Below are 25,556 nucleotides of genomic sequence, written 5' to 3' on the forward strand. Positions count from 1 at the left end.
GCCATCATCAATAGTTTCAAACAATTGGATGAATTTTTTTTCAATGTCAACATGTAAAGAAGCTACATGAACTGGTTCTTTTAACTATGACTGAATCCAGGTTGAAAAAAAAAAAGTCCATGCTATAGAACAGCAAGCTGAATTGAACTCTGCTCATTAGTAAGCAGGAAAACAGTATTGCGGCTTCTCCCAAATTACTTAAACCAATGGTGACCAGTTTTCAAGAAAGAACCCCCCCCCACACACACACACACACACACACACACACACACATTTTAGCATTAAGAGAACTCTCAACATGGGTGACATGATAAAATTGTTGGCATTTTATCTAGAATAACTCAACCATGATTATTCTTACCAATGAGTATGTGAAAAAGTCCATGTTATGAGAGCATCAGGCCAGATTTAACTGCATATAGCTGAAATACACCAAGAACAATGACATTTTGCATCCATCTAAAATGCACCAAGAACAGTGACACTTAACATTAAAGTTCCACAACAGTAAACAATACCAAGTGCAATTTCACTATCACTATTCACTAACTCTTATGTAAGCATTAAGACAATAGTACATCAGGGTGAGCGCAGTCTGTGACTGCCCTCAAACACAATCCTGACATCCACTGACCCATCTTGGTTCCACAGCAGGTTAATCTTCATCACCTCATCTACAAATTCCTCTTGAACACCGACAGATCCATCAGCAGCATCCTGCAGACATTGTTAAGATAACCGTTAGGAGCTCACTTTCAACCTGCATGTTACAAGACAAATACTACCACCGCACCTACTAACATTAAGAGTGTAACAGGACATAAAGAGGACAACCTGAACAAGTATTGTGGTAACTTTAAAACTAACACTGTTAAAGGGATATTTAGGATACTTTTTACATGAAGCTGTATGACATCCTTATTAGTAGTTACGTGCATCAACAGTGACTTTCCCCCGACTGCGTCCTGTGAGCAGAGTTCCGGCCTGGTTTTGGTGTGGACGAATGTAGTCCGGCTAGTTGGCTGGGGTCACTAAAATAAAGCAATATGCATTCAAAAGAGTGATACATTTGCATCACAAAACCGTTATCCACGAAAAAGTCTAACCTCACAATTGCTAGGCGCTACTCCCTCCGTATCACTGCGTGCTGCCGCCTGTAGACAGCTGTGCACGTTTCCATCACCTGTTTCACAGAGTTTACTGCTCGGATAGTTAACGTAAACATAAGTGATGAAGCCATCCCTTGTTTTAGCACAGAGCCAAAGGGATACCTTAATGAATCTGAATATGATGCTGAACTTCGTCAGATGGAGTTGGAGCAGAGAGGACAGGGTGATGGGTGATCAGTAATGCAGCACAGTGCATGGTGGAAGATCAAACTGACAAACGTACTCAGACAGACATAGCGCATCACCTGCAAGGACATTGCTGCTGAAAAAAAAATAGAATGGCGCTACATTCTCCAGCCAGCTGACCTATAGCTCACCTGCGGCTCACCTGCAGCTGTCAGAGGAGCCTCTGCTAGTTCTAACTGCCATCTGAACACCGGTCAGCTGAGCCAGAGTACAGTGGACGTGGCTGGTGTGTAGGCTCGCTATATGTTTTATAACGGCAAGAAAAACAAATCATCCTCAATCGCTGATTGTCTGATATTCTGTGTACATTTGTCGGGCTGATCTTCCATCACGGACTGTGCTGCATTACTGTCCAACTTCAGCTTGTCACTTCCCTGTCCGTCCTCTCTCTCTCTGCCTCTAACTATCTAAGCACCGTTAAACAAGTGATGGAAACGTGCACAGCTGTCTACAGGCGGCAGCACGCAGTGATACGGAGGGAGTAGCGCCTAGCGATTGTGAGGTTAGACTTTTTCGTGGATAACGGTTTTGTGATGCAAATGTATCACTCTTTTGAACGCATATTGCTTTGAGAAGCAAAACGCTTTATTTTAGTGGCCCCAGCCAACTAGCCGGACTACATTCGTCCACACCAAAACCAGGCCGGAACTCTGCTCACAGGACGCAGTCGGGGGAAAGTCACTGTTGATGCACGTAACTACTAATAAGGATGTCATACAGCTTCATGTAAAAAGATCCAAAATATCCCTTTAAATACAGTATTATACTAACCTCAATGTCCTTGAACAAGGCACTGGCATCTTCTTCCAGATGGTTGATCAGAAATCAGATGACAACCTCCCGCGTCCGTTGAATGGGGATTCCACTCTGCAGAGTATTACAATTGATTAGTTGCTGAAAGATTTATTTAAGCGTTTAAGAGTTTTGCTTTTCTGGAAATACAGTACTAACATGTCAAACATTTCAACTGAATTTACATTAGGAGGAGGAAGCCAATACAGATGTATTGTATGTAATTAACTTAAAGGAGAGAAATGTGAATGAGACAGGTGAAGTTATGATTAAAGCAGTTAATGCAGAAATTGAATAGGTCGAGAATACATTTTAATACCTGAAGTAGAACACTCATTTGGGTCAGACGTCTCTCTCCTGCAGCACCATCCTTCAGCAGTTCAGGTGTATTGAAGTCCAACATTGCCATGAATTATAGCTCAAGATTCAGTGTGGTGATCCTCAGAAATTCTGCGCTAACCTGAAAGAGAGATGAGAAAAGAGAAAAAAAGTGGTCTAATCTATTGTCATTCAACACTCAAAAAAGAGTTGTAATGAGATGAATAAGATGCAAGACTGTTCCATATATTTTTTAATAGGATGTACACTGCTATGCCATAAATTATCTGCTTACAGGGCTTCCCCCAGTGTATTATGAGCCTGGCCAGGTCTTACTTGCCCCACTGCCAGGCTAAGCATCGTTTATTATTTTTTTTTAAATCAGTTTTTATACTCCATAAACATGTGATCAGGTGTCTTTTTCATCACCTGACAACGTCACAACTTCGTCGCACATAACGGGGCACGTCACGGACATCATGCTCATCAGACCGCTGCTTCACCAGCTGACCGAGAGGAGCGGACCGAGTCCACGTTAACGTGAGCCGATCCGCGGCTGCAAGAGGCTCAATCAGCTGATGTAGCAGCTGTTAGCTGTTAGCACGTCGTCCCCTGCAGCTGTGAATGCGCAGCTACGGCGTCACTATGAGAGCCCGGCCACTTGATACATCACGCGCGCCGTAACTTACAGAAATCACTCACGTTTATAACCACGGATGCAGCCCTCGTCCAAGTAACGTTCAACCAGCAGCCACGGAAACAGAGCCCCCCCCCGCCCCCCCTATGCTCAGCATGAGCGATGAAAAGCCTCGTCATGTCTGAGCATGTTGTGGAGTGCTTATTGATGAATAAATTAACCATTTTGCGTCCATTTTAGGTGGCATTAGCTAACGGTGCCTTAGCTGAATGAACCGTGTGTTAGCTGAGCAGTTTTGTGGAAAGCTGTAAACTAAGTTAGCTAACGTAGCCTACAACAGCTTGGTGCAGCTGGTGACAGTATTAAAAATACACCATATAAAGTTGTATGTAGGAAGACGGGGTCAATATTAAATAAAATATTAACGCTCTACTTACCAGGGTATGGAGTCCTCCAAGTGGTTTTCACTGTGGTGTCGGCCGTTGATTTGCCTCGTGTTTTTCAAAAGAAGCAGGGTACCGTTAGATATCCCATGAATCCACTCTCTTTGCGCGCGAATGGCGGCACGTCATGACGTTCTGCGTAAAAACTACTCATTTTCTGAAGTTGTTGCTAGAGATGAGGTTAGAGTCAGAGTAGCCTAATTAAAGTTCTTGAAATCGATTGATATAATTGCTCCATACTCAAATATTCTGACTGGTATTCACTGAAAATATTAAGGGTATCTTAAAATTATAATTTGTTTGTCAAATACTAATTTCTTTTGTGAAAATAGGCTAAATAATAGAAGTAATATAAGACAAAATTATCTGTAGAATTTTAAAGCATTTATTTGAATATGTCTAACTCAAATAATCACTTTTGTGATTTTCAGAGATTTTATTAAGACTATATACTTTTTTATTATTGTGACATAATTGGCCCTGAATGTTTCAATTTTTTTCAAATTAATTTTCAAAAAAACAGAGGTCCAATACAGAGCAATGTACAGTTAAATATATTCAAAACATGACCCCCTTGAATAAAATAAGGAAAAATAAAAAAACCCAGCAAACTGATACCCTGAACTAGAGTGCACGACTCACTGCCATCCTCACCACCCCCTCAGCCAATCCCACCCCCAAGCGCTGAGAGGATTCAGGAGGTCCTTTTCCAGGAAGGAAAGCAGTGGTCGCCTGATCTTTTCAAATAAGGCTGTGAATTACTTTTTAGTCTACCTCTCAGATTCACAATGATTTTTTTTGGTGAAAATATTACCTATATTTGCATTATTTCATCAATCATGTTAAAAGTACAGCATAAACTTGTAAAGTGACGTACATATTTTTTATGTATTTTTCAAAACAACCGACTAAAACTATAGTTTTTACAATATTTGCATGTCAAATTAACAAAATTGTTTTGTCATGAGTATCACAGTATTTCTCAGTTTTTGTTACCAATATTTGTAGTTTTCACAAATAAATTTGATTAAAATCACATGTTGTTGTTGTAAATATAACAAAACATTCTGTTTTAATAGTTTACAAATGTTCGCTGTGATTTAAACAAAAAGTAAATGTTTTGGGGTTTACAATACTTTTCTGTAGTGATTTTACATAGTTTTTATGTAAATTTCACAGTCATTTTTTACAGTGTACTCTGTTTGATATTTCGATTAAACATACAGCTTGCTAACTTAGCTCACGTTGACTAATTTGTGTGATGGTGTTAGATATCTGACGCCTCATATTGTCAGGCAGTTAAGTAAAGTTGGAAAGATATTCACAGATTCGGACTTCCGGGATCAATAACTTTGAGACGAAACGTTGTTCAAACACAAATGATGCCTCTTTCACATCATAATCCTACAGACTACTACCTACAAGAATCAAAAAACGATTTTTTTTACGAAAACGAGCCGTTCTCCGAGCTGGATGGAAAACATTGATCTCTATGCGCAGCCGGTAGCCGGGCGAGTGCGCAGGGACCGTCTGCAAATTGCAATACAAGAGCAAGACGCTCCGAACAAAAATCAATAGCTCCACTGTTATACAGTACAGAGACTCCAAAATCACCACACACACCAAGGGACTCCTCGTGGTCATACTACAACAGCTGTTTTGGAGAAATGTGCCTTTTAATAATTTTGGTGATTTTTTTTATTGGAATTAATCATTAAAAACCTCCAATATTAATCAATAGCTCCACTGTTATACAGTACAGAGACTCCAAAATCACCACACACACCAAGGGACTCCTCATGGTCATACTACAACAGCTATTTTGGAGAAATGTGCCTTTTAATAATTTTGGTGATTTTTTTATTGGAATTAATCATTAAAAACCTCCAGTATTAATCAATAGCTCCACTGTTATACAGTAGGCTACAGCGACTCCAAAATCACCACACACACCAAGGGACTCCTCATGGTCATACTACAACAGCTATTTTGGAGAAATGTGCCTTTTAATAATTTTGGTGATTTTTTTTATTGGAATTGATCATTAATATCTTGCAATATTAATCAATAGCTGCACTGTTATACAGTACAGAGACTCCAAAATCACCACACACACCAAGGGACTCCTCATGGTCATACTACAACAGCTGTTTTGGAAAAATGTGCCAAAAACAGTGGAGCTATTGATAAATAGTGGAGATTTTTAATGATTAATTCCAATAAAAAAATCACCAAAATTACAAAAAGGCACATTTTTCCAAAACAGCTGTTGTAGTATGACCACGAGGAGTCCCTTGGTGTGTGTGGTGATTTTGGAGTCTCTGTACTGTATAACAGTGGAGCTATTGATTAATATTGGAGGTTTTTAATGATTAATTCCAATAAAAAAATCACCAAAATTATTAAAAGGCACATTTCTCCAAAACAGCTGTTGTAGTATGACCATGAGGAGTCCCTTGGTGTGTGTGGTGATTTTGGAGTCTCTGTACTGTATAACAGTGGAGCTATTGATTAATATTGGAGGTTTTTAATGATTAATTCCAATTTAAAAAATCACCAAAATTACAAAAAGGCACATTTTTCCAAAACAGCTGTTGTAGTATGACCACGAGGAGTCCCTTGGTGTGTGTGGTGATTTTGGAGTCTCTGTACTGTATAACAGTGGAGCTATTGATTAATATTGAAAGATAGGCTATTAATGATCAATTCCAATAAAAAAATCACCAAAATTATTAAAAGGCACATTTCTCCAAAACAGCTGTTGTAGTATGACCACGAGGAGTCCCTTGGTGTGTGTGGTGATTTTGGAGTCTCTGTACTGTATAACAGTGGAGCTATTGATTTTTGTTCGGAGCGTCTTGCTCTTGTATTGCAATTTGCAGACGGTCCCTGCGCACTCGCCCGGCTACCGGCTGCGCATAGAGATCAATGTTTTCCATCCAGCTCGGAGAACGGCTCGTTTTCGTAAAAAAAATCGTTTTTTGATTCTTGTAGGTAGTAGTCTGTAGGATTATGATGTGAAAGAGGCATCATTTGTGTTTGAACAACGTTTCGTCTCAAAGTTATTGATCCCGGAAGTCCGAATCTGTGAATATCTTTCCAACTTTACTTAACTGCCTGACAATATGAGGCGTCAGATATCTAACACCATCACACAAATTAGTCAACGTGAGCTAAGTTAGCAAGCTGTATGTTTAATCGAAATATCAAACAGAGTAGGCTAATAACGTGACACCAATCATTTTAATACGGTTTTATCTACTTACCAACAACTCCACCACTGCTTCCTGGCTCGCTGGCGAGTGGCGACCATGACTTGCTTGTCAGAAAGACGTCGTTGGTGTAGACACTTGTCACTCAAACATGTCTGACCAATGGGGAAGCACCCGCCCACTGCGGTACGTTTGTGTCAAAATGATTCAAAAAAAAAAACGACTTCAAAACTTTTTTCACTTCATTCAAAAAAAAAGAAAGTTCAATCAAAAAAAAAAACACTTCAAATGATTTTTTTTTTTTTTGCATTTAAACAGTTTTTTCTTTGATTGAAAATATTTTTTTTTGATTGAAAATGTTTTTTTTTTTGATTGAAGCAACTTTTTTGGGATTGAATAATTAAGACACAAATGTCCTACCCATAACATGGTCCAAACACAAAAAAGATTACTTCAATCAAAGAAAACATTTTCAATCAAAAAAAAAGTGTTCAAGTGCAATTTTTTGAGTCTCAAATATTTTTTTGCATTCAAAAACATTTTTTCTATGATTGAAAAGGTTTATTTTTTGATTGAAGTGATTTTTTTATTGAAAATATTTTTTGTTTGTTTGAAGCAACTTCTTTTTTGATTGAATTATAAAGACACAAATGTCCTACCCATAATATGGCCCAAACACAAAACAACAATACTTCAATCAAAAAAGTTGCTTCAAACAAAAAAACCTTCACTTCTATCAAAAAAAACATTTTCAAGCAAAAAAAAATAGTGTTCAAATGCATTTTTTTGAGTCTCAAATATATTTTTGCATTCAAACACTTTTTTTCTTTGATTGAAACGGGTTTTTTTGATTGAAAATATATTTTTTGATTGAAGCAACCTTTTTTTTGATTGAATAATAAAGACACAAATCTACCTCCATAGCAACCCTCTTCCCTGCAGTGATAGTCTTTAGTAGTGCCTTAGTACTTTGTTTCATTGTCTTGTGGAAACTAAGCTTTCATGTTAGGATTATCTATGTATAGAAAGAGCACATCTCTGTGCAAAGCATCTCAAATGGGCAACAGATCTTCTGGGGTCCATTGCAAACTAGAGATGGGCAGATAGGGTATTTTCAGGGCCGTTACCGATTATTGGAAGGAAGGAAACCGATAACCAGTATTTAAAACTGATATTCATATGCAGTAGACATGGTAAAAACAGTAAAGACTTTTGGTGTCAAAAATTTAGAATAACACACCTGGGATAAGACTGCCTGAAGTCACACTCAGTATACTGTTTTCAGAGAAACGGCTGCATCAGAGCCAAAGGAGCGCATTTTAAAATAATGCATTTTTTTCGGTAAAAAAAAAAAGACTGGTGCTGATTATGGTAAATATGCAGAATGTTTGCTGATATTATCAGCCATGCCAATAATCGGTTGACCCCTAATGCGAACTGCAGGGGATCGAGTTTGTCTTTGACCTCAAGTCTCAGTGGGCGTAGAATCAACTGCTCCAAGTGCTAAGTATGGCCCACTGGTCTGTAGTTGTTATTTTTGGTTATGGCACAATCCAGGATGTTTTCCACAGTGCCAGCAACCGCCCCGACCGTAGACTTGGGTTAAAGGGATAGTTCAACATTTTGGCAAATTGGCCTATTGCCATAATCCCTGTAGTCATAGCAGAAGGTCTGTTACCTTTAATTGTCGGTGCAAGCTATTTTTAGAACGGCAGAGCCGAGCCGTGAGCTGCTCAGAGCTACGCTACGGAGGCTCATGGGATTTCTTTGTTGCCCTCATCAAACTCATCAAATACACAATCCAAAAACTTTTTTAGAACGGCGGAGAAGAGCGGCAAGCTGCTCAGAGCTACGCTACGAAGGCTGAGTTGTGGCCTGCACATTCACCACGCTATGAGATAATAACAGAACGTTACCAGACAGAGTTGTTTTAGAGGTAAATTCATGCAAAACCGCTGATGTGCGTTGCCTTCAGGGACAGTTTTTCAGCAAGCAGTCTCTGTATTTACCTCAAACAACTCTGTTTCGTAACGTTCCATTATTATCTCATAGCGTGGTGAATGTGCAGGTCACAACTTGTCCACCAGAGCATTTTGGAGTTGTTGGATTGTGTATTTGATGAGTTTGATGAGGGAAACCAAGAAATCCCATGAGCCTCCGTAGCGTAGCTCTGAGCAGCTCGCCGCTCTGCTCCACCGTTCTAAAAATAGCTTCCACCGACAATTAAAGGTAACAAACCTACTGCTATGATTATAGGGATTATGGCAACAGGCCAATTTGCCAAAATGTTGAACTATCCCTTTAAAGATCCTGTGGACAAGTTGACACATTGGACAGCGCTTTTGTAAAACACAGGTCACTACCAAAACCATTATCCAGTAGATAGTTTTTAAGGTGGTATGTAGAGAAAATGCTGCAAGTTTCATAAAATGCACCATTAGTTTGCTTATCTGCATCACTATATTTATCGCAAGTTATATTGAACAGTGTCATTGCACATTGGACATTTATCTGATACCGTGCAGGCCCATTTGAAACCTTCATTTATATATTTGGAAATTTTTTTATTTATCCAAATTAGGCATGGTGGTTTATGGCCCATTGTCTGTGCTATGACAAACTCACATTTTTCCTGCTGTACAGAATCTTTAAAGCTCCTTAGCTGAGCAGTATTATGGATAAATCATGTACTTTGTTTCCTGTGGAGATCTGTCTTCTTGATCAACACAAGATGAAGCAGTTGTTTACAAATGTTTACATTCCTACTGCATATCAGATATCAGCTGTTCAGTTTTGATATAATGAAGGTTTGGAACCAGCCAGAGCTGCGTGTCAGTTTGTTTGATTTTAACCCAGTGCCATTCATGCAGGTATGAAGTCATACTGTTCTGCCACAGTAGCAAAAATGTCTCTGGTTCAGAACAAATCAGCGGGGGCTGTTTCTGTCCTCAAGGAGCAGCTGACCCACTTAACGCATTTTCCTCCATAATGGCATTCAGTGACTAGATGCAGTTTAGTTGCTTTTCTTTTGCAAACATCTGAAAAGTTTCTGTGACCTTTTGGAATACTAAAAAAAACAGCTGACCCTTCTGTGGTACAGAGAGTGAGCTGAGGCTTTTATCATCTCGGTGCTCTACTTACCCACCTGGATACACAGTCCAGACTGAAGCAGGCATCAAGGTCAGACGGTGTTATTTTAAGACCTGGAGTTGTCGCCACATCTAGTACAACTGCACACTACACTGTGAGCACTACTGTCTAGGACAGACTCTAGAAATCCAGTTATTCATGTGTTCAGGGGGAATAAACCTTGAAGCAAGATATTTCTTTTCCTGTAGATCTACTTCTTTCAGTGGTCATTCCATTTACATTGTCATTTTTTTACCTCATGGTTTACCATGTTAATTATCAACATGTTTGCTGTAAGAAAGCATCAGTGTAAAATGGCAGATTAATTTGCAATTTATCTGCAAATACCTAACCATTTTTACATTAATCTGTTGGTTTGTCTAAACACCAGAAATGAAGACTGCCTGATGTAAGTTCCCAGAGCCCAATAGCACATTCTCAAGTGTCTTGTTTCAACTAAACAATAGTCCAGAATCCAGGAAATCCATTTTTGTCTGGTTGTGAACCTCATACGATACATTTTGGGTGTGTGTTGATATTTAAAGCAGATATCATCGGCACGGCCGTTTCGGCTAATGCTGTGTTCAAGGCAGGCTTTTGAAACCGTAAGTTACAGCTTCAAGTCACAACTACGACTTGGTAGCCTTCCAGGTAACCCGTAGCTCGTGTTTTTACCGTCCTGTTGTCTGTGAAAGTTCCCTATAACGGCCACTCGTAACTTCCGACCCGTGAACTCGTACCAGATCGAACTGGTATGACTTCACAGGAAGGAAAAACACAAAGTACGAGTTTCCTTGAACGCACCATGAGTTAGCAGCCCCCGCCCTTGTCAGGCATCAATTGGTCCTCGTGCTACGTCACCACATTCACGCGCATCCCTTGGCTGCACACACAGCCCTTCATGCCGTTCTCTCCCCTCATTGGATAACACTTGTATCCCACAAGGAAAATTTTCTCCTCGGGTTACAGCAGAGCAGAGTGACGGAGAGACTCGTGTTTAGGCTGAAATACTTCATGTAAGTGATTGCTGACGGAAAATAGGACTATTTAGGACTTATTAACAAAAACATTCCACTGATATCTGCTTTAACTTATCCTATTCATCATATATGAAATTCATCGATTTTGCTGATTGGCTGATATGATAAACACAGATATGGGTCCAGATACCAGCTGTGCGTCTGTGTTTCTCAGTGTTCTTCAAGCACAATATCATTTGAGGATTTTTTTTTTTTTTCTCCTGTTCATTTTATTTACGTATAGAAAGTGTGAAATGAGTTGGCACTTGAGACATGAGAAGTCAAACTTTCTGAGGTAATCCATCACATGGAGCTGGCATGACTCCATTGTGTCTCAGTGGTGGATGCTCCCAGTGCCAACTCGCTCTATTTAACAAATTGTTTTCCAATTACAGCTCAGTCGGGAGCCCTCTAGAACAAAACAGGAAGAACTGATTGCATGATTATGAGACTATTTGTGTAATGTAATATGCTTCGTTTTCTTCATGGCTTATCTTTCTCTTCTTCTGTAGGTACGAAGACAGAATGTGAGGCCAGCCAGTTTCAGTGTGGGAATGGTCGCTGCATCCCATCTGTCTGGCAATGTGACGGAGACGAGGACTGCACTGATGGCAGCGACGAGAATTCCTGTGGTGAGAAAACAAACTGTGCCCTGTGAAAGAACATACTACTACATAATACTAAATAAGTAGAGTTTGACTGTTTCTAAATATAGCTGCTGCTTACTGAAACACAGTAATGACAGTCTGAACACGTGACACCCTTTCACATGAGGAACCTTCTCTTGTCTGACGAGATGCTCACTCATGATGTATTTCTATCACTGTGGATGTTTCGAAGGCCTGATATCTTATTCCTATGAAATAATAATGGAACGTTATGGGACAGTTGTTTTTTAAGTGATGATTTTCATTTGTGCACAGCACACATGTGAACAGGTTAGAGTGGATACACTGCCTCTGTGAGATGATGACATGTTCAGTTGTTGTCATATTCGCATAACAAGATGGCAGCCACCACCTTCACAGATCAGGGGGCTACTTCATGAGCCATGGCCACAGGTTACTCAACAAATTAGCATCAACGACAGAGAGTTGAGTAAACGTGCCTCTTTAGGCTGAATAGCTGATCAAAACAGGCAGAGCAGGGACTATGATGTGATGATGCATAACCCTGCCTGTCAGTAATCCACCTCCCAATCCCCGGCATAAATTTATTTACATTTTTTTTTTAACCTATAGTGGCCTTAAAGGGATAGTTCAACATTTTGGCAAATTGGCCCATTGCATAATCACTATAGCAGTGATGTTGCTAGGTACGCGTCCTGCGTCCCTGACGCATTAAAATCTAACAGGACGCAGTAAACTCACTATCCATGCGTCCCGGGGACGCACCTCATTTTCCCATGAAAAATGATACATTGTTAACAACAACTCGTGTTTAAAATCATGGGAATGACCGGCGGACGGCCATTATCCACCATTTAACCCACACAGCCATAGGTGTTGATATTGCCCCGACCATTGAGCAGCAACGTAACAAGAAGACGTAGAGGCGGTAGTCGGTAGTTTTTTCTCTCTCTCTCTCTCTTTTTTTTTTTTTTGCCGCCGTAGTGTTTGTTGGAGCGGCGTGGTGCTGCACGTGACGCGCTGACGTTAGTGTGTTTACATTTACGACGAGCATTAATTCTCAGTCCAAACCCGTTAAAAAAAAAAAAGCCCTGCCTCACCGAGTCATATTCTCGGCGCGAACCCGGCTCGAACCAGCGCGTCCGGACGGGTTGGGCCGTCCATGCTTAGAGCCCAAAACAACAGTCCAGAGATCCGAGGGACAGAGAGAGACAGCGCAGCAACAGGTGTCTGTGTGTGTGTGTGCGTGCGTGTGCTACCTGCTGTAAAGGGGGCTGTCCAGCCACAGCTCCCCACTAGACCAGTTCTGAGTTCAGTTTAAGTTTCATACACTCCAGCCATTCTTGCCATTACAATGATAGGAACCTCAGTCAGTACTAAATCTGCTTCTTTCTTTCTCTTAAATTTACTTAAGCAGCTACAAAATATATTAGACATGTACCACACATCTGGCTGGAAGGTCTCAATGGTTCAAGAACTTTTTTTCCATCATTAAATATTAAAATGGAGCCAAGTAGCCTACTGCATGTTTGTTTTCCTTTTAAATAAGTTCAATATCAAGTGCTAATTCCACCTGCCATAACTGTCTCTCTCTCTCTTGTCTCTCTGGCTCTCAGACAGTGTGTGTGATATTTACAACACACACACACTGTAATAATATCTGCACCTATTGATTGACATGCTGTTTTTGAGGTTTTTCTCTCCTTATGTCATTGTGTGTAATGGCTGCACTGTTGCCGTGTCGCGCTCCCATGGTCGCGCTATGGGTCAGTATAATTTCCTGCTTTTTTGTCCTTGGCCAATCACATCCCTGATCACACAGGGACAACATGGGGCTGCCTGTGTGAGTTTTATTAATGTTTACATCAGGTTGAGTTAAACAAATCAGTTTATGCTGCTGTGATTTAAGTAAATACAGTAATCATCATAGTGTAGTGGCAGGAAAGACCATTTAATCTGTATCAAATATTGTGTTGGTCAAGAACAAGTTCAATTTAAAGTCAGAGGAAAAATGTTTAGGGTGTTTTTACTGTTCCTAAATGTAAAAATGGGTCACATTGGACCCTCAACATTATTTAAAGGTTAAATAACGTGTTACTTAAACATTTTTCATTGTGCTGTGCTCTAAAAATATACTAACAAATACTAGTGTAGAGTCCTGTATAAGGAATGTTGAGCTTAAACTTAAACTTAAATTTAGGTTCTCAGGAAAATAGCTGCTCATCAGTAAATAGTTAATGAATCGATGAGGTCCATCAACTATCGATTAATGAATTAATCGATAATTTGCATCCCTAGGCCCTAGTTTTTTTTTTAATTGTGGTATCGAATAAGTATCGAGAATCGTGGAAATTTACAGAAATTCTGGTATTATGACAACCCTATTGGGGACCCATTGAATTTCCCAGGGACCCACCCAAATCACCACCTGTGGGTCCCAGGGACTCACTACATTGAAAACCTATCAACATCACTGCTATAGTCATAGCAGTAGGTTCGTTACCTTTATTTGTCAGTGCAAGCTATTTTTAGAACGGTGGAGCAGAGCCGTGAGCTGCTCAGAGTTACGCTACGGAGGCTAATGGGATTTCTTGGTTTCACTCATCAAACTCATCAAACACACAATCCAACAACTCCAAAACGCTCTGGTGGACAAGTTGTGACCGAGTTGTAACAGAACGTTACCAGACAGAGTTGTTTTAGAGGTAAATTCATGCAAAACCGCTGATGTGCGTTGCCTTCAGGGACAATTTTTCAGCAAGCAGACTCTGCATTTACCTCGAAAACGGCTCAGTTTCATAACGTTCCATTATCGTCTCTCCCAGAGCGTTTTGGAGTTGTTGGATTGTGTATTTGATGAGTTTGAAACCAAGAAATTCCATGAGCCTCCGTAGCGTAGCTCTGAGCAGCTCGCTGCTCGGCTCATAGGTTCTATAAATATCTTGCACTGACAATTAAAGGTAACAAACCTACTGCTATGACTATAGGGATTATGGCAATGGGCCAATTTGCCAAAATGTTGAACTATCACTTTAATATTCTTTCACAGAGGCATGTTTACTCAACTGTAGTTGATGCTAATTAGGTTAGTTGCCCCAGTAACCTGTGGCCTTGGCTCGTGAAGGTGGTGGTTTGACTTCTGCCTCCCCCAGTCTGCATGACCATGGCCGTCATTTAGAAAGAGTATAATAATAATTAGTGAACTCCGGCCCACAGGTTGGGAATCACTAGAGTATGTGGAATGGGTAACAGTGTCTCAAAGTGTTTAGTGCTTTGACTGGTTGATGCATCTAGAAAAGCTCTGATTGTCTGTGCTTCTGCTTAATGTTTTTTGTTTCCCTTAACTCAAACTTACTCATATTTATTGGGTGTGTTAAGGCTTTGGTCTCTACATTTCCCTGCCCATTATTCATGTTTATTCATGTTTTTTTCTTTTATCGTTAAAGAACATGAAGCCTGTGACTCTCTCCTCTTCTATCTGTAATCTGTTTCATCTCTTCTTTCCCACTCCAGTTAAGAAGACTTGTGCAGAGATGGACTTTGTGTGTCAGAATGGCCAATGTGTCCCAAAGAGGTGGCACTGTGATGGGGAGCCGGACTGTGAGGATGGGTCAGACGAGAGCTTAGAAATCTGCCGTGAGTAGATTGTTTTCTCTTCCCTTCACACTGACCTGAACTCAGATTTCATTACAAATGTTTTATTTTCTGTGATTTGGAAAAACACACACAAAAACATCGAATTTGTTCATGCATGTTTAAGGGCTGGAATCACTGTTACAGTTATGTCATCAATCCTCACCTACAGGACTGGAATGACAAAATGAATAGGAACTGTGTATTCAGGTTTGATGAGGGAAACCAAGAAATCCCATGAGCCTCCGTAGCGTAGCTCTGAGCAGCTCGCCGCTCTGCTCCGCCGTTCTAAAAATATCTTGCACCGACAATTAAAGGTAACGAATCTACTGCTATGACTATAGGGATTATGGCAATGGGCCAATTTGCCAAAATGTTGAACTATCCCTTTAATCTCTTCTTATCTATTGCCACTAATAGTAGAGTTTGACTTCACACCTGAACCCACTCTGTAAATAGATGCACTAAATGCACAGAGCTAGAGATGGTGTGTAAAAATATTGTAGCAGAATCTTTACTGATATGAAGAAAGGCACTGGTATCAACACTGTCTTTAACGATTTAATAGATAGATAGATAGATAGATAGATAGATAGAGAATACTTTATTCATCCCTAGCAGGGAATGTGTGACTCTCCAGAGGTGGAATGGAAAAGAATATGCACAAAAACAGGATGAAATCTTGAACAATAGAAAGCAGAGCCTGAGAATCACCGCTCCTCATCTGTGTTTGCTGGGGCAGCCCAGCAGTGCATGATGGGGATGGACTCCAGCTCTAACTGTGTGTGTGCCTCTCAACATGTCAACAAAGCAGGTTGAGTGCACCAACCTGAAAACAATATAAAAATAGATTATTTGCCTCAGGCTGAAAAGAACACACTACATCTTAGAGTCAGGGCAAATCCCTGCTGCACTCTGGGATACGGATCTGTGCTGCTCTCTACCAAAATGAGAGTGATGCTGTTTGGGGAGTCGATGAAACACCAAATTTATTCAAAGCAGTTAGTTGTGTGGTGTTGCCAAGGCTCTCCTGTGTTCCTGCAGCATAACAAAGACAAAAGAAAGTGGGTAAGGAGCCCGAACAATGGAGTGGAAAATACAGTCACAGAGTACCAATCTGTTTCTAATTTTGCTTTCATATCCCATCTGAGGGACGGAACTCTTTGGTTTTGTTTCTGATTAATTTTATCTGGATTACCTCTTCAACCCACATTTTCACAATTATTCATGAGTTGAGTTGCCTGTTGAGAAGCTGAATGAGTGAAAATCCTGCTGTGCCAGTTAAGGTTTCCCTCTTTAGACTTGGCAACTTGCCACCTGGGGCTGTACTCATGCAGATTAAATGATCCAACCTAGGCCCAGGGTTGGAAGTGTGTCGGTCAACTGAAGGTCTTGAAGGACTCCATATTCTGTGCGCGTGTGTGTGTGTGTGTGTGTGTGTGTGTGTGTGTGTGTGTTTTTTTAAGGTTGTGTTTAGTTCCAGTCATAGCTGTAGCTGTGTACGTGCAGGTCAAGCCAGCTACTAAAGCTGTTATATCACTGTACTGTTTGACCAGCTGTTACACGTGACTTGGCAGCATGGAATGGAATCTAAAGTAAGTGTGTGTGTGTGTGTACACTTCTTCTTGTTTCTGTGTGAAGGAGTCATACTGTGTTGCATGTTTCCTTGCGTCAGTGTCATATTAAGGAAGTGATCAGCAGTTTGGGATCATAACGCCTGGTTGTGCTTCTACTTGTGTCCAACCGAGTTAGGACTGGGTCTTTAGTGTTTACATGCGTCCCTGTGGGGTGAAAATCTTTGCAACAATACAATAAAACGCTTAAATCACAATGAAGACAGTCAGAAATGCTCCTTATTCATTTCTGCGCCAGCTCTCCATCTGGAGCAGAGAATCAGAATAATCAAAATAAGATATCCTGATATGACTGCTAAGGTGCTGATATTACACTGAGAGCGTCATAAATATGTTCCAGCATTTTTGTGAAATACACCTTCCTATAACCTTTGCTGTCCCCGCCCTCGTCCCTACGTCACCACATTCACGCGCATCCCTTGGCTGCACACACAGAGAGGACTGCCCCTTTATGCCGTTCTCTCTCCCCATTGGATAAAGGTTGTAGGATACAAGGAAAGTTTTCTCCTCGGCTTACAGCAGAGCAGAGTGACTGACAGACCCGTGTTTCAGACCAAACACTATATAAGTGATTGCTGTCGGAAGATATAACTATTTAAGACTTATATTAACACAAACATTCTGCTTACTTCTGCTTTAACTGCCCAAGCTAATGAGCAAAATTGCTGAATATTTAAAATATTTCCACTAACTGTTCTCAAATAGAGAAAAAATATGAACACTGTATACCTAAAGGAAACCACAACATCTTGTGAGCGGTAACTTCCAGCCCAGCATTGCATTTACTTTACCACAAGCTCCTCTGGCGCACGGTTATCCCGCGTCCTTGTTCTGTCCTTGTGTTATTTTTGGTTCTTCTGTCATGGGGTAAAGGCACTCAAAAGGCAACAAGTAGAGCCACTGCAGCTGTGGGATGACACCATTAATCATTACTCTTCTTCCTGCTGGTTCTTTTTTTTCCCCCTCTTTTTGTATAAGCGACAAATATGGACCACATTAGTTATTAGGTATGTTTCGAAAGCACATACTGTGTGCAGAATTATTAATAATAATTTAAATCGGAAATTGTGTTTTGAGAGAAGAAAATAGGGATTTTATTTTTGGGCAAAATCGAACAGCCCTACCGTCACCTGACAAAAATATCACGCACAGACACCTTATACACTGAGTCTGATGCGTTTTATTTTCTGTTCCGAACTGGAAAGGGAGACAAAAGTCATCACGCAGACACGCAATGAGGATTATCTTGTTGTTCTCTGACTTATTGAGAAATAAAAAGGGAAAAAGAAAAAATTGTCTCCATCCAATCCAGAGAGGACATCAAGAGCGAGGCGACAGATTCAGAATTATTATGATCACTTCCATAGTTGATTTCAGGATGTCAGTGGTTCAGTTTGATTATTAGCTCTACTGGAGACACACATTGAAAAGAAGACGACCAATGTCCACGAGGATCTAACGGCCTCGAAACACTGATGTGACTGGTCAAAAAGCATGTTCACGGTTTGCGAAAAATGCAGAAGATCGAACCTGTTCCGAAAACTTTAATGACGGACGAAAGTTTTGGAGTCGGTGTATAAACATAACACAACATGAAGTTGATTTTTTACGTGCAGCAATTTCGGATGAAAAAACTCAGTGTGCAAAGGCCTTAAGGCTTTCTTCCTCTATTAGTAATAATAACCCCTGTGGAAGACTGGTGGCCTCACAGGCGCATTACTGCCTCTAATAGGTCAGTTGATACAACTCAGTTGATTGCTTTCTGATTCAAAATCTGGTGTCCAGATTTAAACCCACCAGAGTGGGTTGTGGGCTGATCTGCATTTGGCCAGTGGCAGTTGCTTGTACCTGATATCAGTCACCTTGGAAAAAGAAAATGTAAAGCTTCATCCTTGCAGTAAATCAGAATTGAATGTTTGCCCTGACGTCCCAAACATTTGGATGAACTACCCTTTTTTAATTAAAACAGCGAGGCTAATGTTTCATCCAAGAAAAGGAGCAAAATGCAGTAAAACCAACATTTTGACACAGAGCAAGAATGTAAACAATTTTGTGTTTCTGTCCATGCAGACATGAGGACGTGTCGTGTGAACGAGTTCAGTTGCGGAGCAGGCTCCACCCAGTGTATCCCCGTCTTCTGGAAATGTGATGGAGAGAAGGACTGCGACAACGGAGAGGACGAGGTGAACTGTGGTACGTGGACATAGCTACACCTACATTTAGGCTTCAAAAAGTCTTGAGCTTTTAAAGTGATACTCAAATAATTAACGAGTTAAAAAGGAAGTAGGTAGATTGTCAAGATGCGTGGAGCAGGTTCTTTGACCAAGGTGATTTTGCATACCATGATATTCTGCTGCATCATCAAATATTAATAAAGCAGCTAGGATCACTGCAGAACCTGCTGTGTTGTGTATTTTGAAAAATGGAGGCATCAGAAGTAGTAACCCCCTAAAAGCCTGTACAATGTGATTCTCATTATATATGTACATTATTATTGTTATTATCAAAGCCTGGATTGCTTAAAGGGATACGCCAACATTTTTTTTTGTGTCTTGCCTCACTCCCAAGTCCATGACCAGCAGATAGACACCATCCTTTCGACTGTGCGTGCAGTAACAAGGGAGATAGAGCCGTCTCGCCCGTAATAAGCTTAGCTCAAACGCTGGAAGTGTATAGGTAGTGTTAGCCTGCCTCCTACCCCAGCCGAAATCAGCAGTCGGAAGCTGATTTCATTTTAGCTCTAAACTCTGTAAATATATCACTTTATCAACATTTCAAACATTTTTAGGCGAGAAAGTAGCCATTTAGATCAGCAGTGTGTCGTTAATTTGTCTAAATACCAGCTGTTTACAATTTTGTTTGGACAAATTCGGCGCTACTGAAGCTAGCCGACTTACTTTCACAAAATAAAACACCCGTTGCCCTTTACATACAGAAAACCATGACGATAGAATTTGTGCTTTTACTTTGAAATAGGAAGCTAACCTACCCTCAATGTAGCTAGCTTGAACCAAAATAAACCGTCTTTGCTTGAACCCTCCGTTGTGACCGATCTCGTCCCGTTACCGGCATTTGACCGTTCAAGATGCCTTACTGGAGAGTTTTGTCAGCTCTGAGACAAAGATCGGCCCGCCGGTTTCCATTTAGATTTGCTGAAGAGTTTCTCTGATGACTTTAGGTGGAGGCAGGCTAACACTACCTATACACTTCCAGTGTTTGAGCTAAGCTAATTACGGGCGATACGGCTCTATCTCCCTTGTTACTGCAGTCACAGTCGAAAGGATGGTGTCTATCTGCTGGTCATGGACTCGGGAGTGAGGCAAGACACAAAAAAAAAATGTTGGCGTATCCCTTTAAGTAAATGCTGTTTTTGTTTTTTGCGACACAGCTGTTAACCACAGCTCCCACATTTTATCCTCTCCCTCCACAACCGCCTCCAGGTAACATCACCTGCGCTCCGAACGAGTTCACGTGCGCCAGCAGCCGCTGCATCTCGCAAAACTTTGTGTGCAACGGTGAGGACGACTGTGGCGACGGCTCGGATGAGGTGGAGTGTGCGCCGTCCTCCTGCGGTCCCAGTGAATTCCAGTGCGGGAACTCGTCGTGCATCCCTGCCAGCTGGGTGTGTGACGACGATGTTGATTGTCAGGTGAGTGTCAATCACATGGAGCATAAATTCAGGCATGCAGATTGCTAGTTGTACATAAAACACACACTAAACACTAACGTTTCCCAACTTTGGGAAGTCAAGACAACTGTCTGATTAGCTGACGTTTTGAAATTCCCGAAAAGGGGAATGAAAGATTTTATTTAGTAATTAATTTATCAATCAGCTGAATTGCAAATTCAGTAAAACTGCTTAGGTAAAATCAGGATAAGCTTTGATCCTAAGCTAATTTTATGAATGGACTCTGAAGATACATGTCATATAGTGGTAAAGTTGTGGTCACAGCTAATGAAGAATAAACATGATACATTGCTATGAGGTTCACATTTCTTCAGATTTCTCATTTTGAACCTGGTGTGACCAGTGATGCAGAAGTTCAGAAGAGACCCATCTACTGGTCTACCAGCCAACTAGAGTTGATTTGGTGCATCATTCACACTTTCATGTTTACGACCTACTGTGTGAGAGCCATTTGACCTTGCTACTTGTTGTTTACTCAAAAAGTATAACCTTCCCTCTGAGTAGAAGAATTGTTGGTAACACTTTAGATTAGGGATCACATACAGTATTCACCATTAAGTAGGTGCTTATTAATAGGCATATAAGTAGCTTACTAGCTCCTTATTAGTATTAAGCACGTATTAACACCTTATTCCACATAGCCTTATTCTACCTCTATTACACCATGAATTAAGATTTTTCCTGATATTAACTCCTAATTTTCGCTTATTCATTGTAAATTAATGCATGAATGCTATACTAATTCAGAGTGATAATGGAAGAATTACTGTTCTTGTGTTGCCCCTGTACAAGGCCCCAATAACCCACTGGTTATTCACATCATTATTCAGAAACAACAATGCATTACATTCATTTACAATGAATAAGTGATAATTAGTAGGGGTGGGAGAAAAAAAATCGATTCACATAAATATCGCAATATCTTTTTTGACGATTTTTAAATCGATTGAATTTTTTTTTTTTTTTTGGGGGGGAATTTTTTTAAATATTGTGCAATGTGCATTTGTTAGCCTTTTTTACATACAGAGAGTACAGGTTTTGAAAAGGGTTTAAGTTCACTTTATAATGGAGTATATTAATTTATAGGCTTCTACAGTATTTGTGTGCAGATAAATGTTAAAAATGCAGACTAAAAATCCAGAGAATCGGCAATATCGTAGAATCGCAATTTAAATCGAATCGCCATCCAAAAAATCGTAGAAGAATCAAATTGGGAGAAAAGCATATCGTCCCAGCCCTAATAATTAGGAGTTAATATCAGGAAAAATCTTAATTCATGGTGTAATAGAGGTAGAATAAGGCTATGTAGAATAAGGTGTTAATACATGCTTAATAATAAGGAGCTAGTAAGCTACTTATATGCATATTAATAAGCACCTAGTTAAGGGTGAATATGTGTTCCCTAATCTAAAGTGTTACCGAATTGTAGTTGAAAGTAGTTTATGGTTAACATGTCTGCTTTTTCCTGACCTCAACGTCTGTACCTTGCACTACAATCACAACAAACAAAAACGTAATCTTAAGCTTATAAATTAGTTGGGACTTTACAATGTCAAAGATACATTTTTTGACATAAAAGTCAAAATCAAGTTTTATTTTAATCTGTATTTTAGGGGATATTGAGCTTCACTATATCATATCACTAATTACTTTATACATGCTTCACATAAACACACTTGTCCCTGTTTTCTTGTAAAATTGCCCTCAACATAATGAATTGCTCAGGATTATATCCCAAGGCACACACACACACTGACTCTACAAGTTCAGCATCAAGTGGTTATTGACCAATCTCTTCCCTGCTCATTCTCTCTCTCTCTCACTCACACACGTGCACACACAGTGGATCTAATAACATTTCCACACATGGCGGATCAAGTGCTACTGCGTTTTGCTGCATACCTGTTGATTGTCTGTTTGGTTATCACTGTGATGACCCAACAAGACAATAAAAACATGTTGCAAACGTTCACGCCCCGTCTTCAATAACAAGGTCATTGTTCTCCCCACCCGTACTCTCTCACACTCAGCCAGTTCTGCGTCATTGTTAAACAGTAATGGAGAGCACACACAAACATTGCACACACACCACATTCACAGTCCATTAATCTGCTCCCACATGAGTCAGTGACTCTGAGATGATGAAAGTGTGGGAAACTCTTCCCGCTGCTCCTCTTGATCCCATTATGTCTAAGTGCCCAGTTTTAATTTTAAATTGGGTAATCATCTATGAGATGTGAGCGCTTAATGCTCTGATCTGTGCCGTCATCTCCTTGATCACCTGTCGAACAGCGTGGACTGGCCATGATATCTTTGTTTGGATGCTGTCTATTAGGTTTGCTCTAAATGTCAGTGAATGTCTCTGTGAACACTGGAAAAACTCATGCAACGGCCGATATTGTGATGTGAAGTACTAGAATGGTTGATTTGTCGTCATCGGTTCTCTTATGCTTCTCTTTAGCTAAAAGCTAGTGGAGGTAAAACAAGACTTACATCCTCATATTTTCTCATGACACACAACAAACAGGCAAACGGTAACTTGTTTTTCGTAATGGGAATCATCCTATTCTCTTTCTCTATTAAATCTCTCTTGTCATCCCGCTGCTCTAGGACCAGTCCGACGAGTCTCCGTCTCGGTGCGGCCGTCACCCGACGCCACCGGCCAAATGTTCGTCCAGCGAGATGCAGTGCCGCTCAGGAGAGTGTATTCACAAGAAGTGGAGGTGTGATGGAGACCCTGACTGCAAGGACGGCAGCGATGAAGCCAACTGTCGTATGTACAATACAGATGAACATGGAGCATTTTAAAGCAGTTGCCACATTCTGTTAAGTTGCAGCTGCAGCTTGATGTATTTAAAGATGCTTAGGGTTTATTTCCAGACTGTAACTGTGATGCTCATGAAATCTGAGCAGTCTAGATTTTTCCAATTGATAAAAGACATGTTGAAGAAGGGAACTGTCAGGTCTTCTGAAACATATAGTGATGAGTCATTAGTGTCATCATAAACCCAAGCTGATGACTTCTTTGTTTTTCAGAACCACAGTCCACAAAGACAGAAAAGCAGCAAATTCTTACATTTGAGATTTGAGAAGAATTACTGAATATTAAAAACAGCTGTTGGTTTGATTTAAAGGTCCAGTGTGTAAAATGCGGGTAAAACCGTGGTTTCTAGTGTTCAGATTCTAGTTTACAGCGCTCACTCGCAATCACCCCTCCCATCTGCAAAGTGACGGTGGCCTTCCAGGACATGCCGATTCGATTTAAATTGTGATTCTATAATATTGCCGATTTTCTCGATTTTTAGTCTGCATTTTTAACACCAGTGAAACAGTTGAATTATTATGATTGTCTACAGACTATTCCAGGAACCATATTTCCCCCAAAAAATGCACATCACATGTAAGTCAGTTTTAAAAAAAACCTGAACTGCATAAAAGAGGCAAAAATAAAAGAGAATAGAAAAAACAGGCTTCTCAAACCTTTCTGACAAAATGAGATACAGACGGAGGTAAACTGCTACATTTTAACATTTATCTGCACACAAATAGGAGCCTATGAACATACTCCATTATAAAGTGAACTTAAACCCTTTTCAAAACCTGGACTCTCTGTATGTAAAACAAATGCACATTGCACAACACAATTTTTTTTTTTTTAAATCGATTTTTGAAAAAAAAAAAAATCGATTTTAAAAATCATCAAAAAAATATTGCAATACTTATGTGAATCGATTTTTTCTCCCACCCTTTCTTGCTATATGTATATATAAAAGAATAAAACCAAACCTATTTTATAGCAATTATACACTGCAATATATTCATGAGTAGATTCAGATTTTGCCAATAACCTTGACCATTATTACACACTGGACCTTTAAGCAGTTGGCTAATTGAGAAATGTATTCAGCTTTACTTAAGTGTGTCTGTGTGTCTGTGTGTGTGCGTGTCTTTGGCAGCTGTACGCACCTGTGGAGCGGATCAGTTCAAATGTGATGATGGAAACTGCATCATGGGCAGCAGACAGTGTAACGGTGCCAGAGACTGCAGCGATGGATCAGATGAAGCCAACTGCAAAAATAGTACGTTGTGTGTCCAACTGTCGGGCAAGAAACCTTTATCTTTGTCTTTGAGTGTGTGTTTATTTTGACATTTAACCGTGGGGTTCACATGCTGTGTGTCGGTATACTACAGATGTGGTGGTCAAGTAAACAGTTCCTGTATATTTTCTACATGTATTTTAGCACAGATAAAAAGTCATAATCCACTGCTTGGTGGAAAAACCTCCTGGCTGTTAAGTTTCCAAACTGATTTTAAAGAGTGACAAGTTTGTGGCAGACTTTCACTCAGCTGTGAGAAATGTTGTTTTTTTTCAAAGTTTTTAACACAAACTGTAGACAGAAATGTAGACTGAGCAGAGCTTGACATTTTCATCAGTGAATGCATGTTGGCAATAATGTTTTTGTAGTTACAGTATGTTGTTTTGTCACACACAACCCTGCGGTAGAATCTCACACCTGCTGAAGTTCAGGTTGTGAAGAGTCGATGAATCTGTCAAGAAACACTTTGAGATTTCTGAAAATGTGGTTGTTTGCTTTCTTAGCAAGAGTGAGAAGAAATGATCGATACACCTCAAGATGCTGTGGTAATTCTGAAGACAGATCCAGGAAGAAACTAGTTGAAGTAAAGCCTGGCTCTGTAACAGACAGGACATTAACCCATAAGAACCCAGACCCATTTATCCTTGAAGGAAAATTAAGTGGGGTGAAACACAGACCAAGTGGAATGCATGGAACACATTTTTGAAGTTTTTTTGAAATAGCGCCACCTATACACGAATTCGGAGAACGTTTTGTGTATGCCGCCATCTTGCGGCGGCGCCATTGCTGCGGTGACATGTGTCAGTCATAGTAAACTGATTCTCTATGACAGCATCATAAATAGGCTGCATTTGTGATGTTTAGTGCCCCCCAGTAACTGATTAAGGTATCTTACATGAATACCAATATTCATTTAGTAATTAATCATTTGTTTGAGCGATTAGCAGGAAAGATTAGAGTAACAGGGAGA

The 25,556-nt window shown here is 40.2% G+C and overlaps 1 protein-coding gene and 1 long non-coding RNA gene across 3 annotated transcripts in view; one reads left to right on the forward strand and one right to left on the reverse strand.

The window, feature by feature from the left end:
* The window catches only part of vldlr (very low density lipoprotein receptor), a 62,395-nt gene that overhangs the window by 9,830 nt on the left and 27,009 nt on the right, over positions 1-25,556 (forward strand). For both annotated transcript variants that reach the window (XM_085794204.1, XM_085794205.1), the window contains exons 2-7: positions 11,418-11,537; positions 15,048-15,170; positions 18,872-18,994; positions 20,242-20,450; positions 23,100-23,262; positions 24,446-24,568. In XM_085794204.1, the coding sequence (XP_085650330.1) occupies positions 11,418-11,537; positions 15,048-15,170; positions 18,872-18,994; positions 20,242-20,450; positions 23,100-23,262; positions 24,446-24,568 (861 nt within the window). The remainder of the gene's footprint in view (positions 1-11,417; positions 11,538-15,047; positions 15,171-18,871; positions 18,995-20,241; positions 20,451-23,099; positions 23,263-24,445; positions 24,569-25,556) is intronic.
* Positions 466-2,521, reverse strand: LOC146977790 (uncharacterized). Its single transcript, XR_015037218.1, has 3 exons — positions 2,467-2,521; positions 2,127-2,222; positions 466-717 (listed from the first exon to the last, which is right to left on the reverse strand). It is a non-coding gene; the product is annotated as an uncharacterized LOC146977790 (long non-coding RNA).

The sequence above is a fragment of the Trachurus japonicus genome, chromosome 12, assembly GCF_045865225.1.
Source record: "Trachurus japonicus isolate A0001 chromosome 12, Traja_1.0".
Classification (NCBI taxonomy): domain Eukaryota; kingdom Metazoa; phylum Chordata; class Actinopteri; order Carangiformes; family Carangidae; genus Trachurus; species Trachurus japonicus.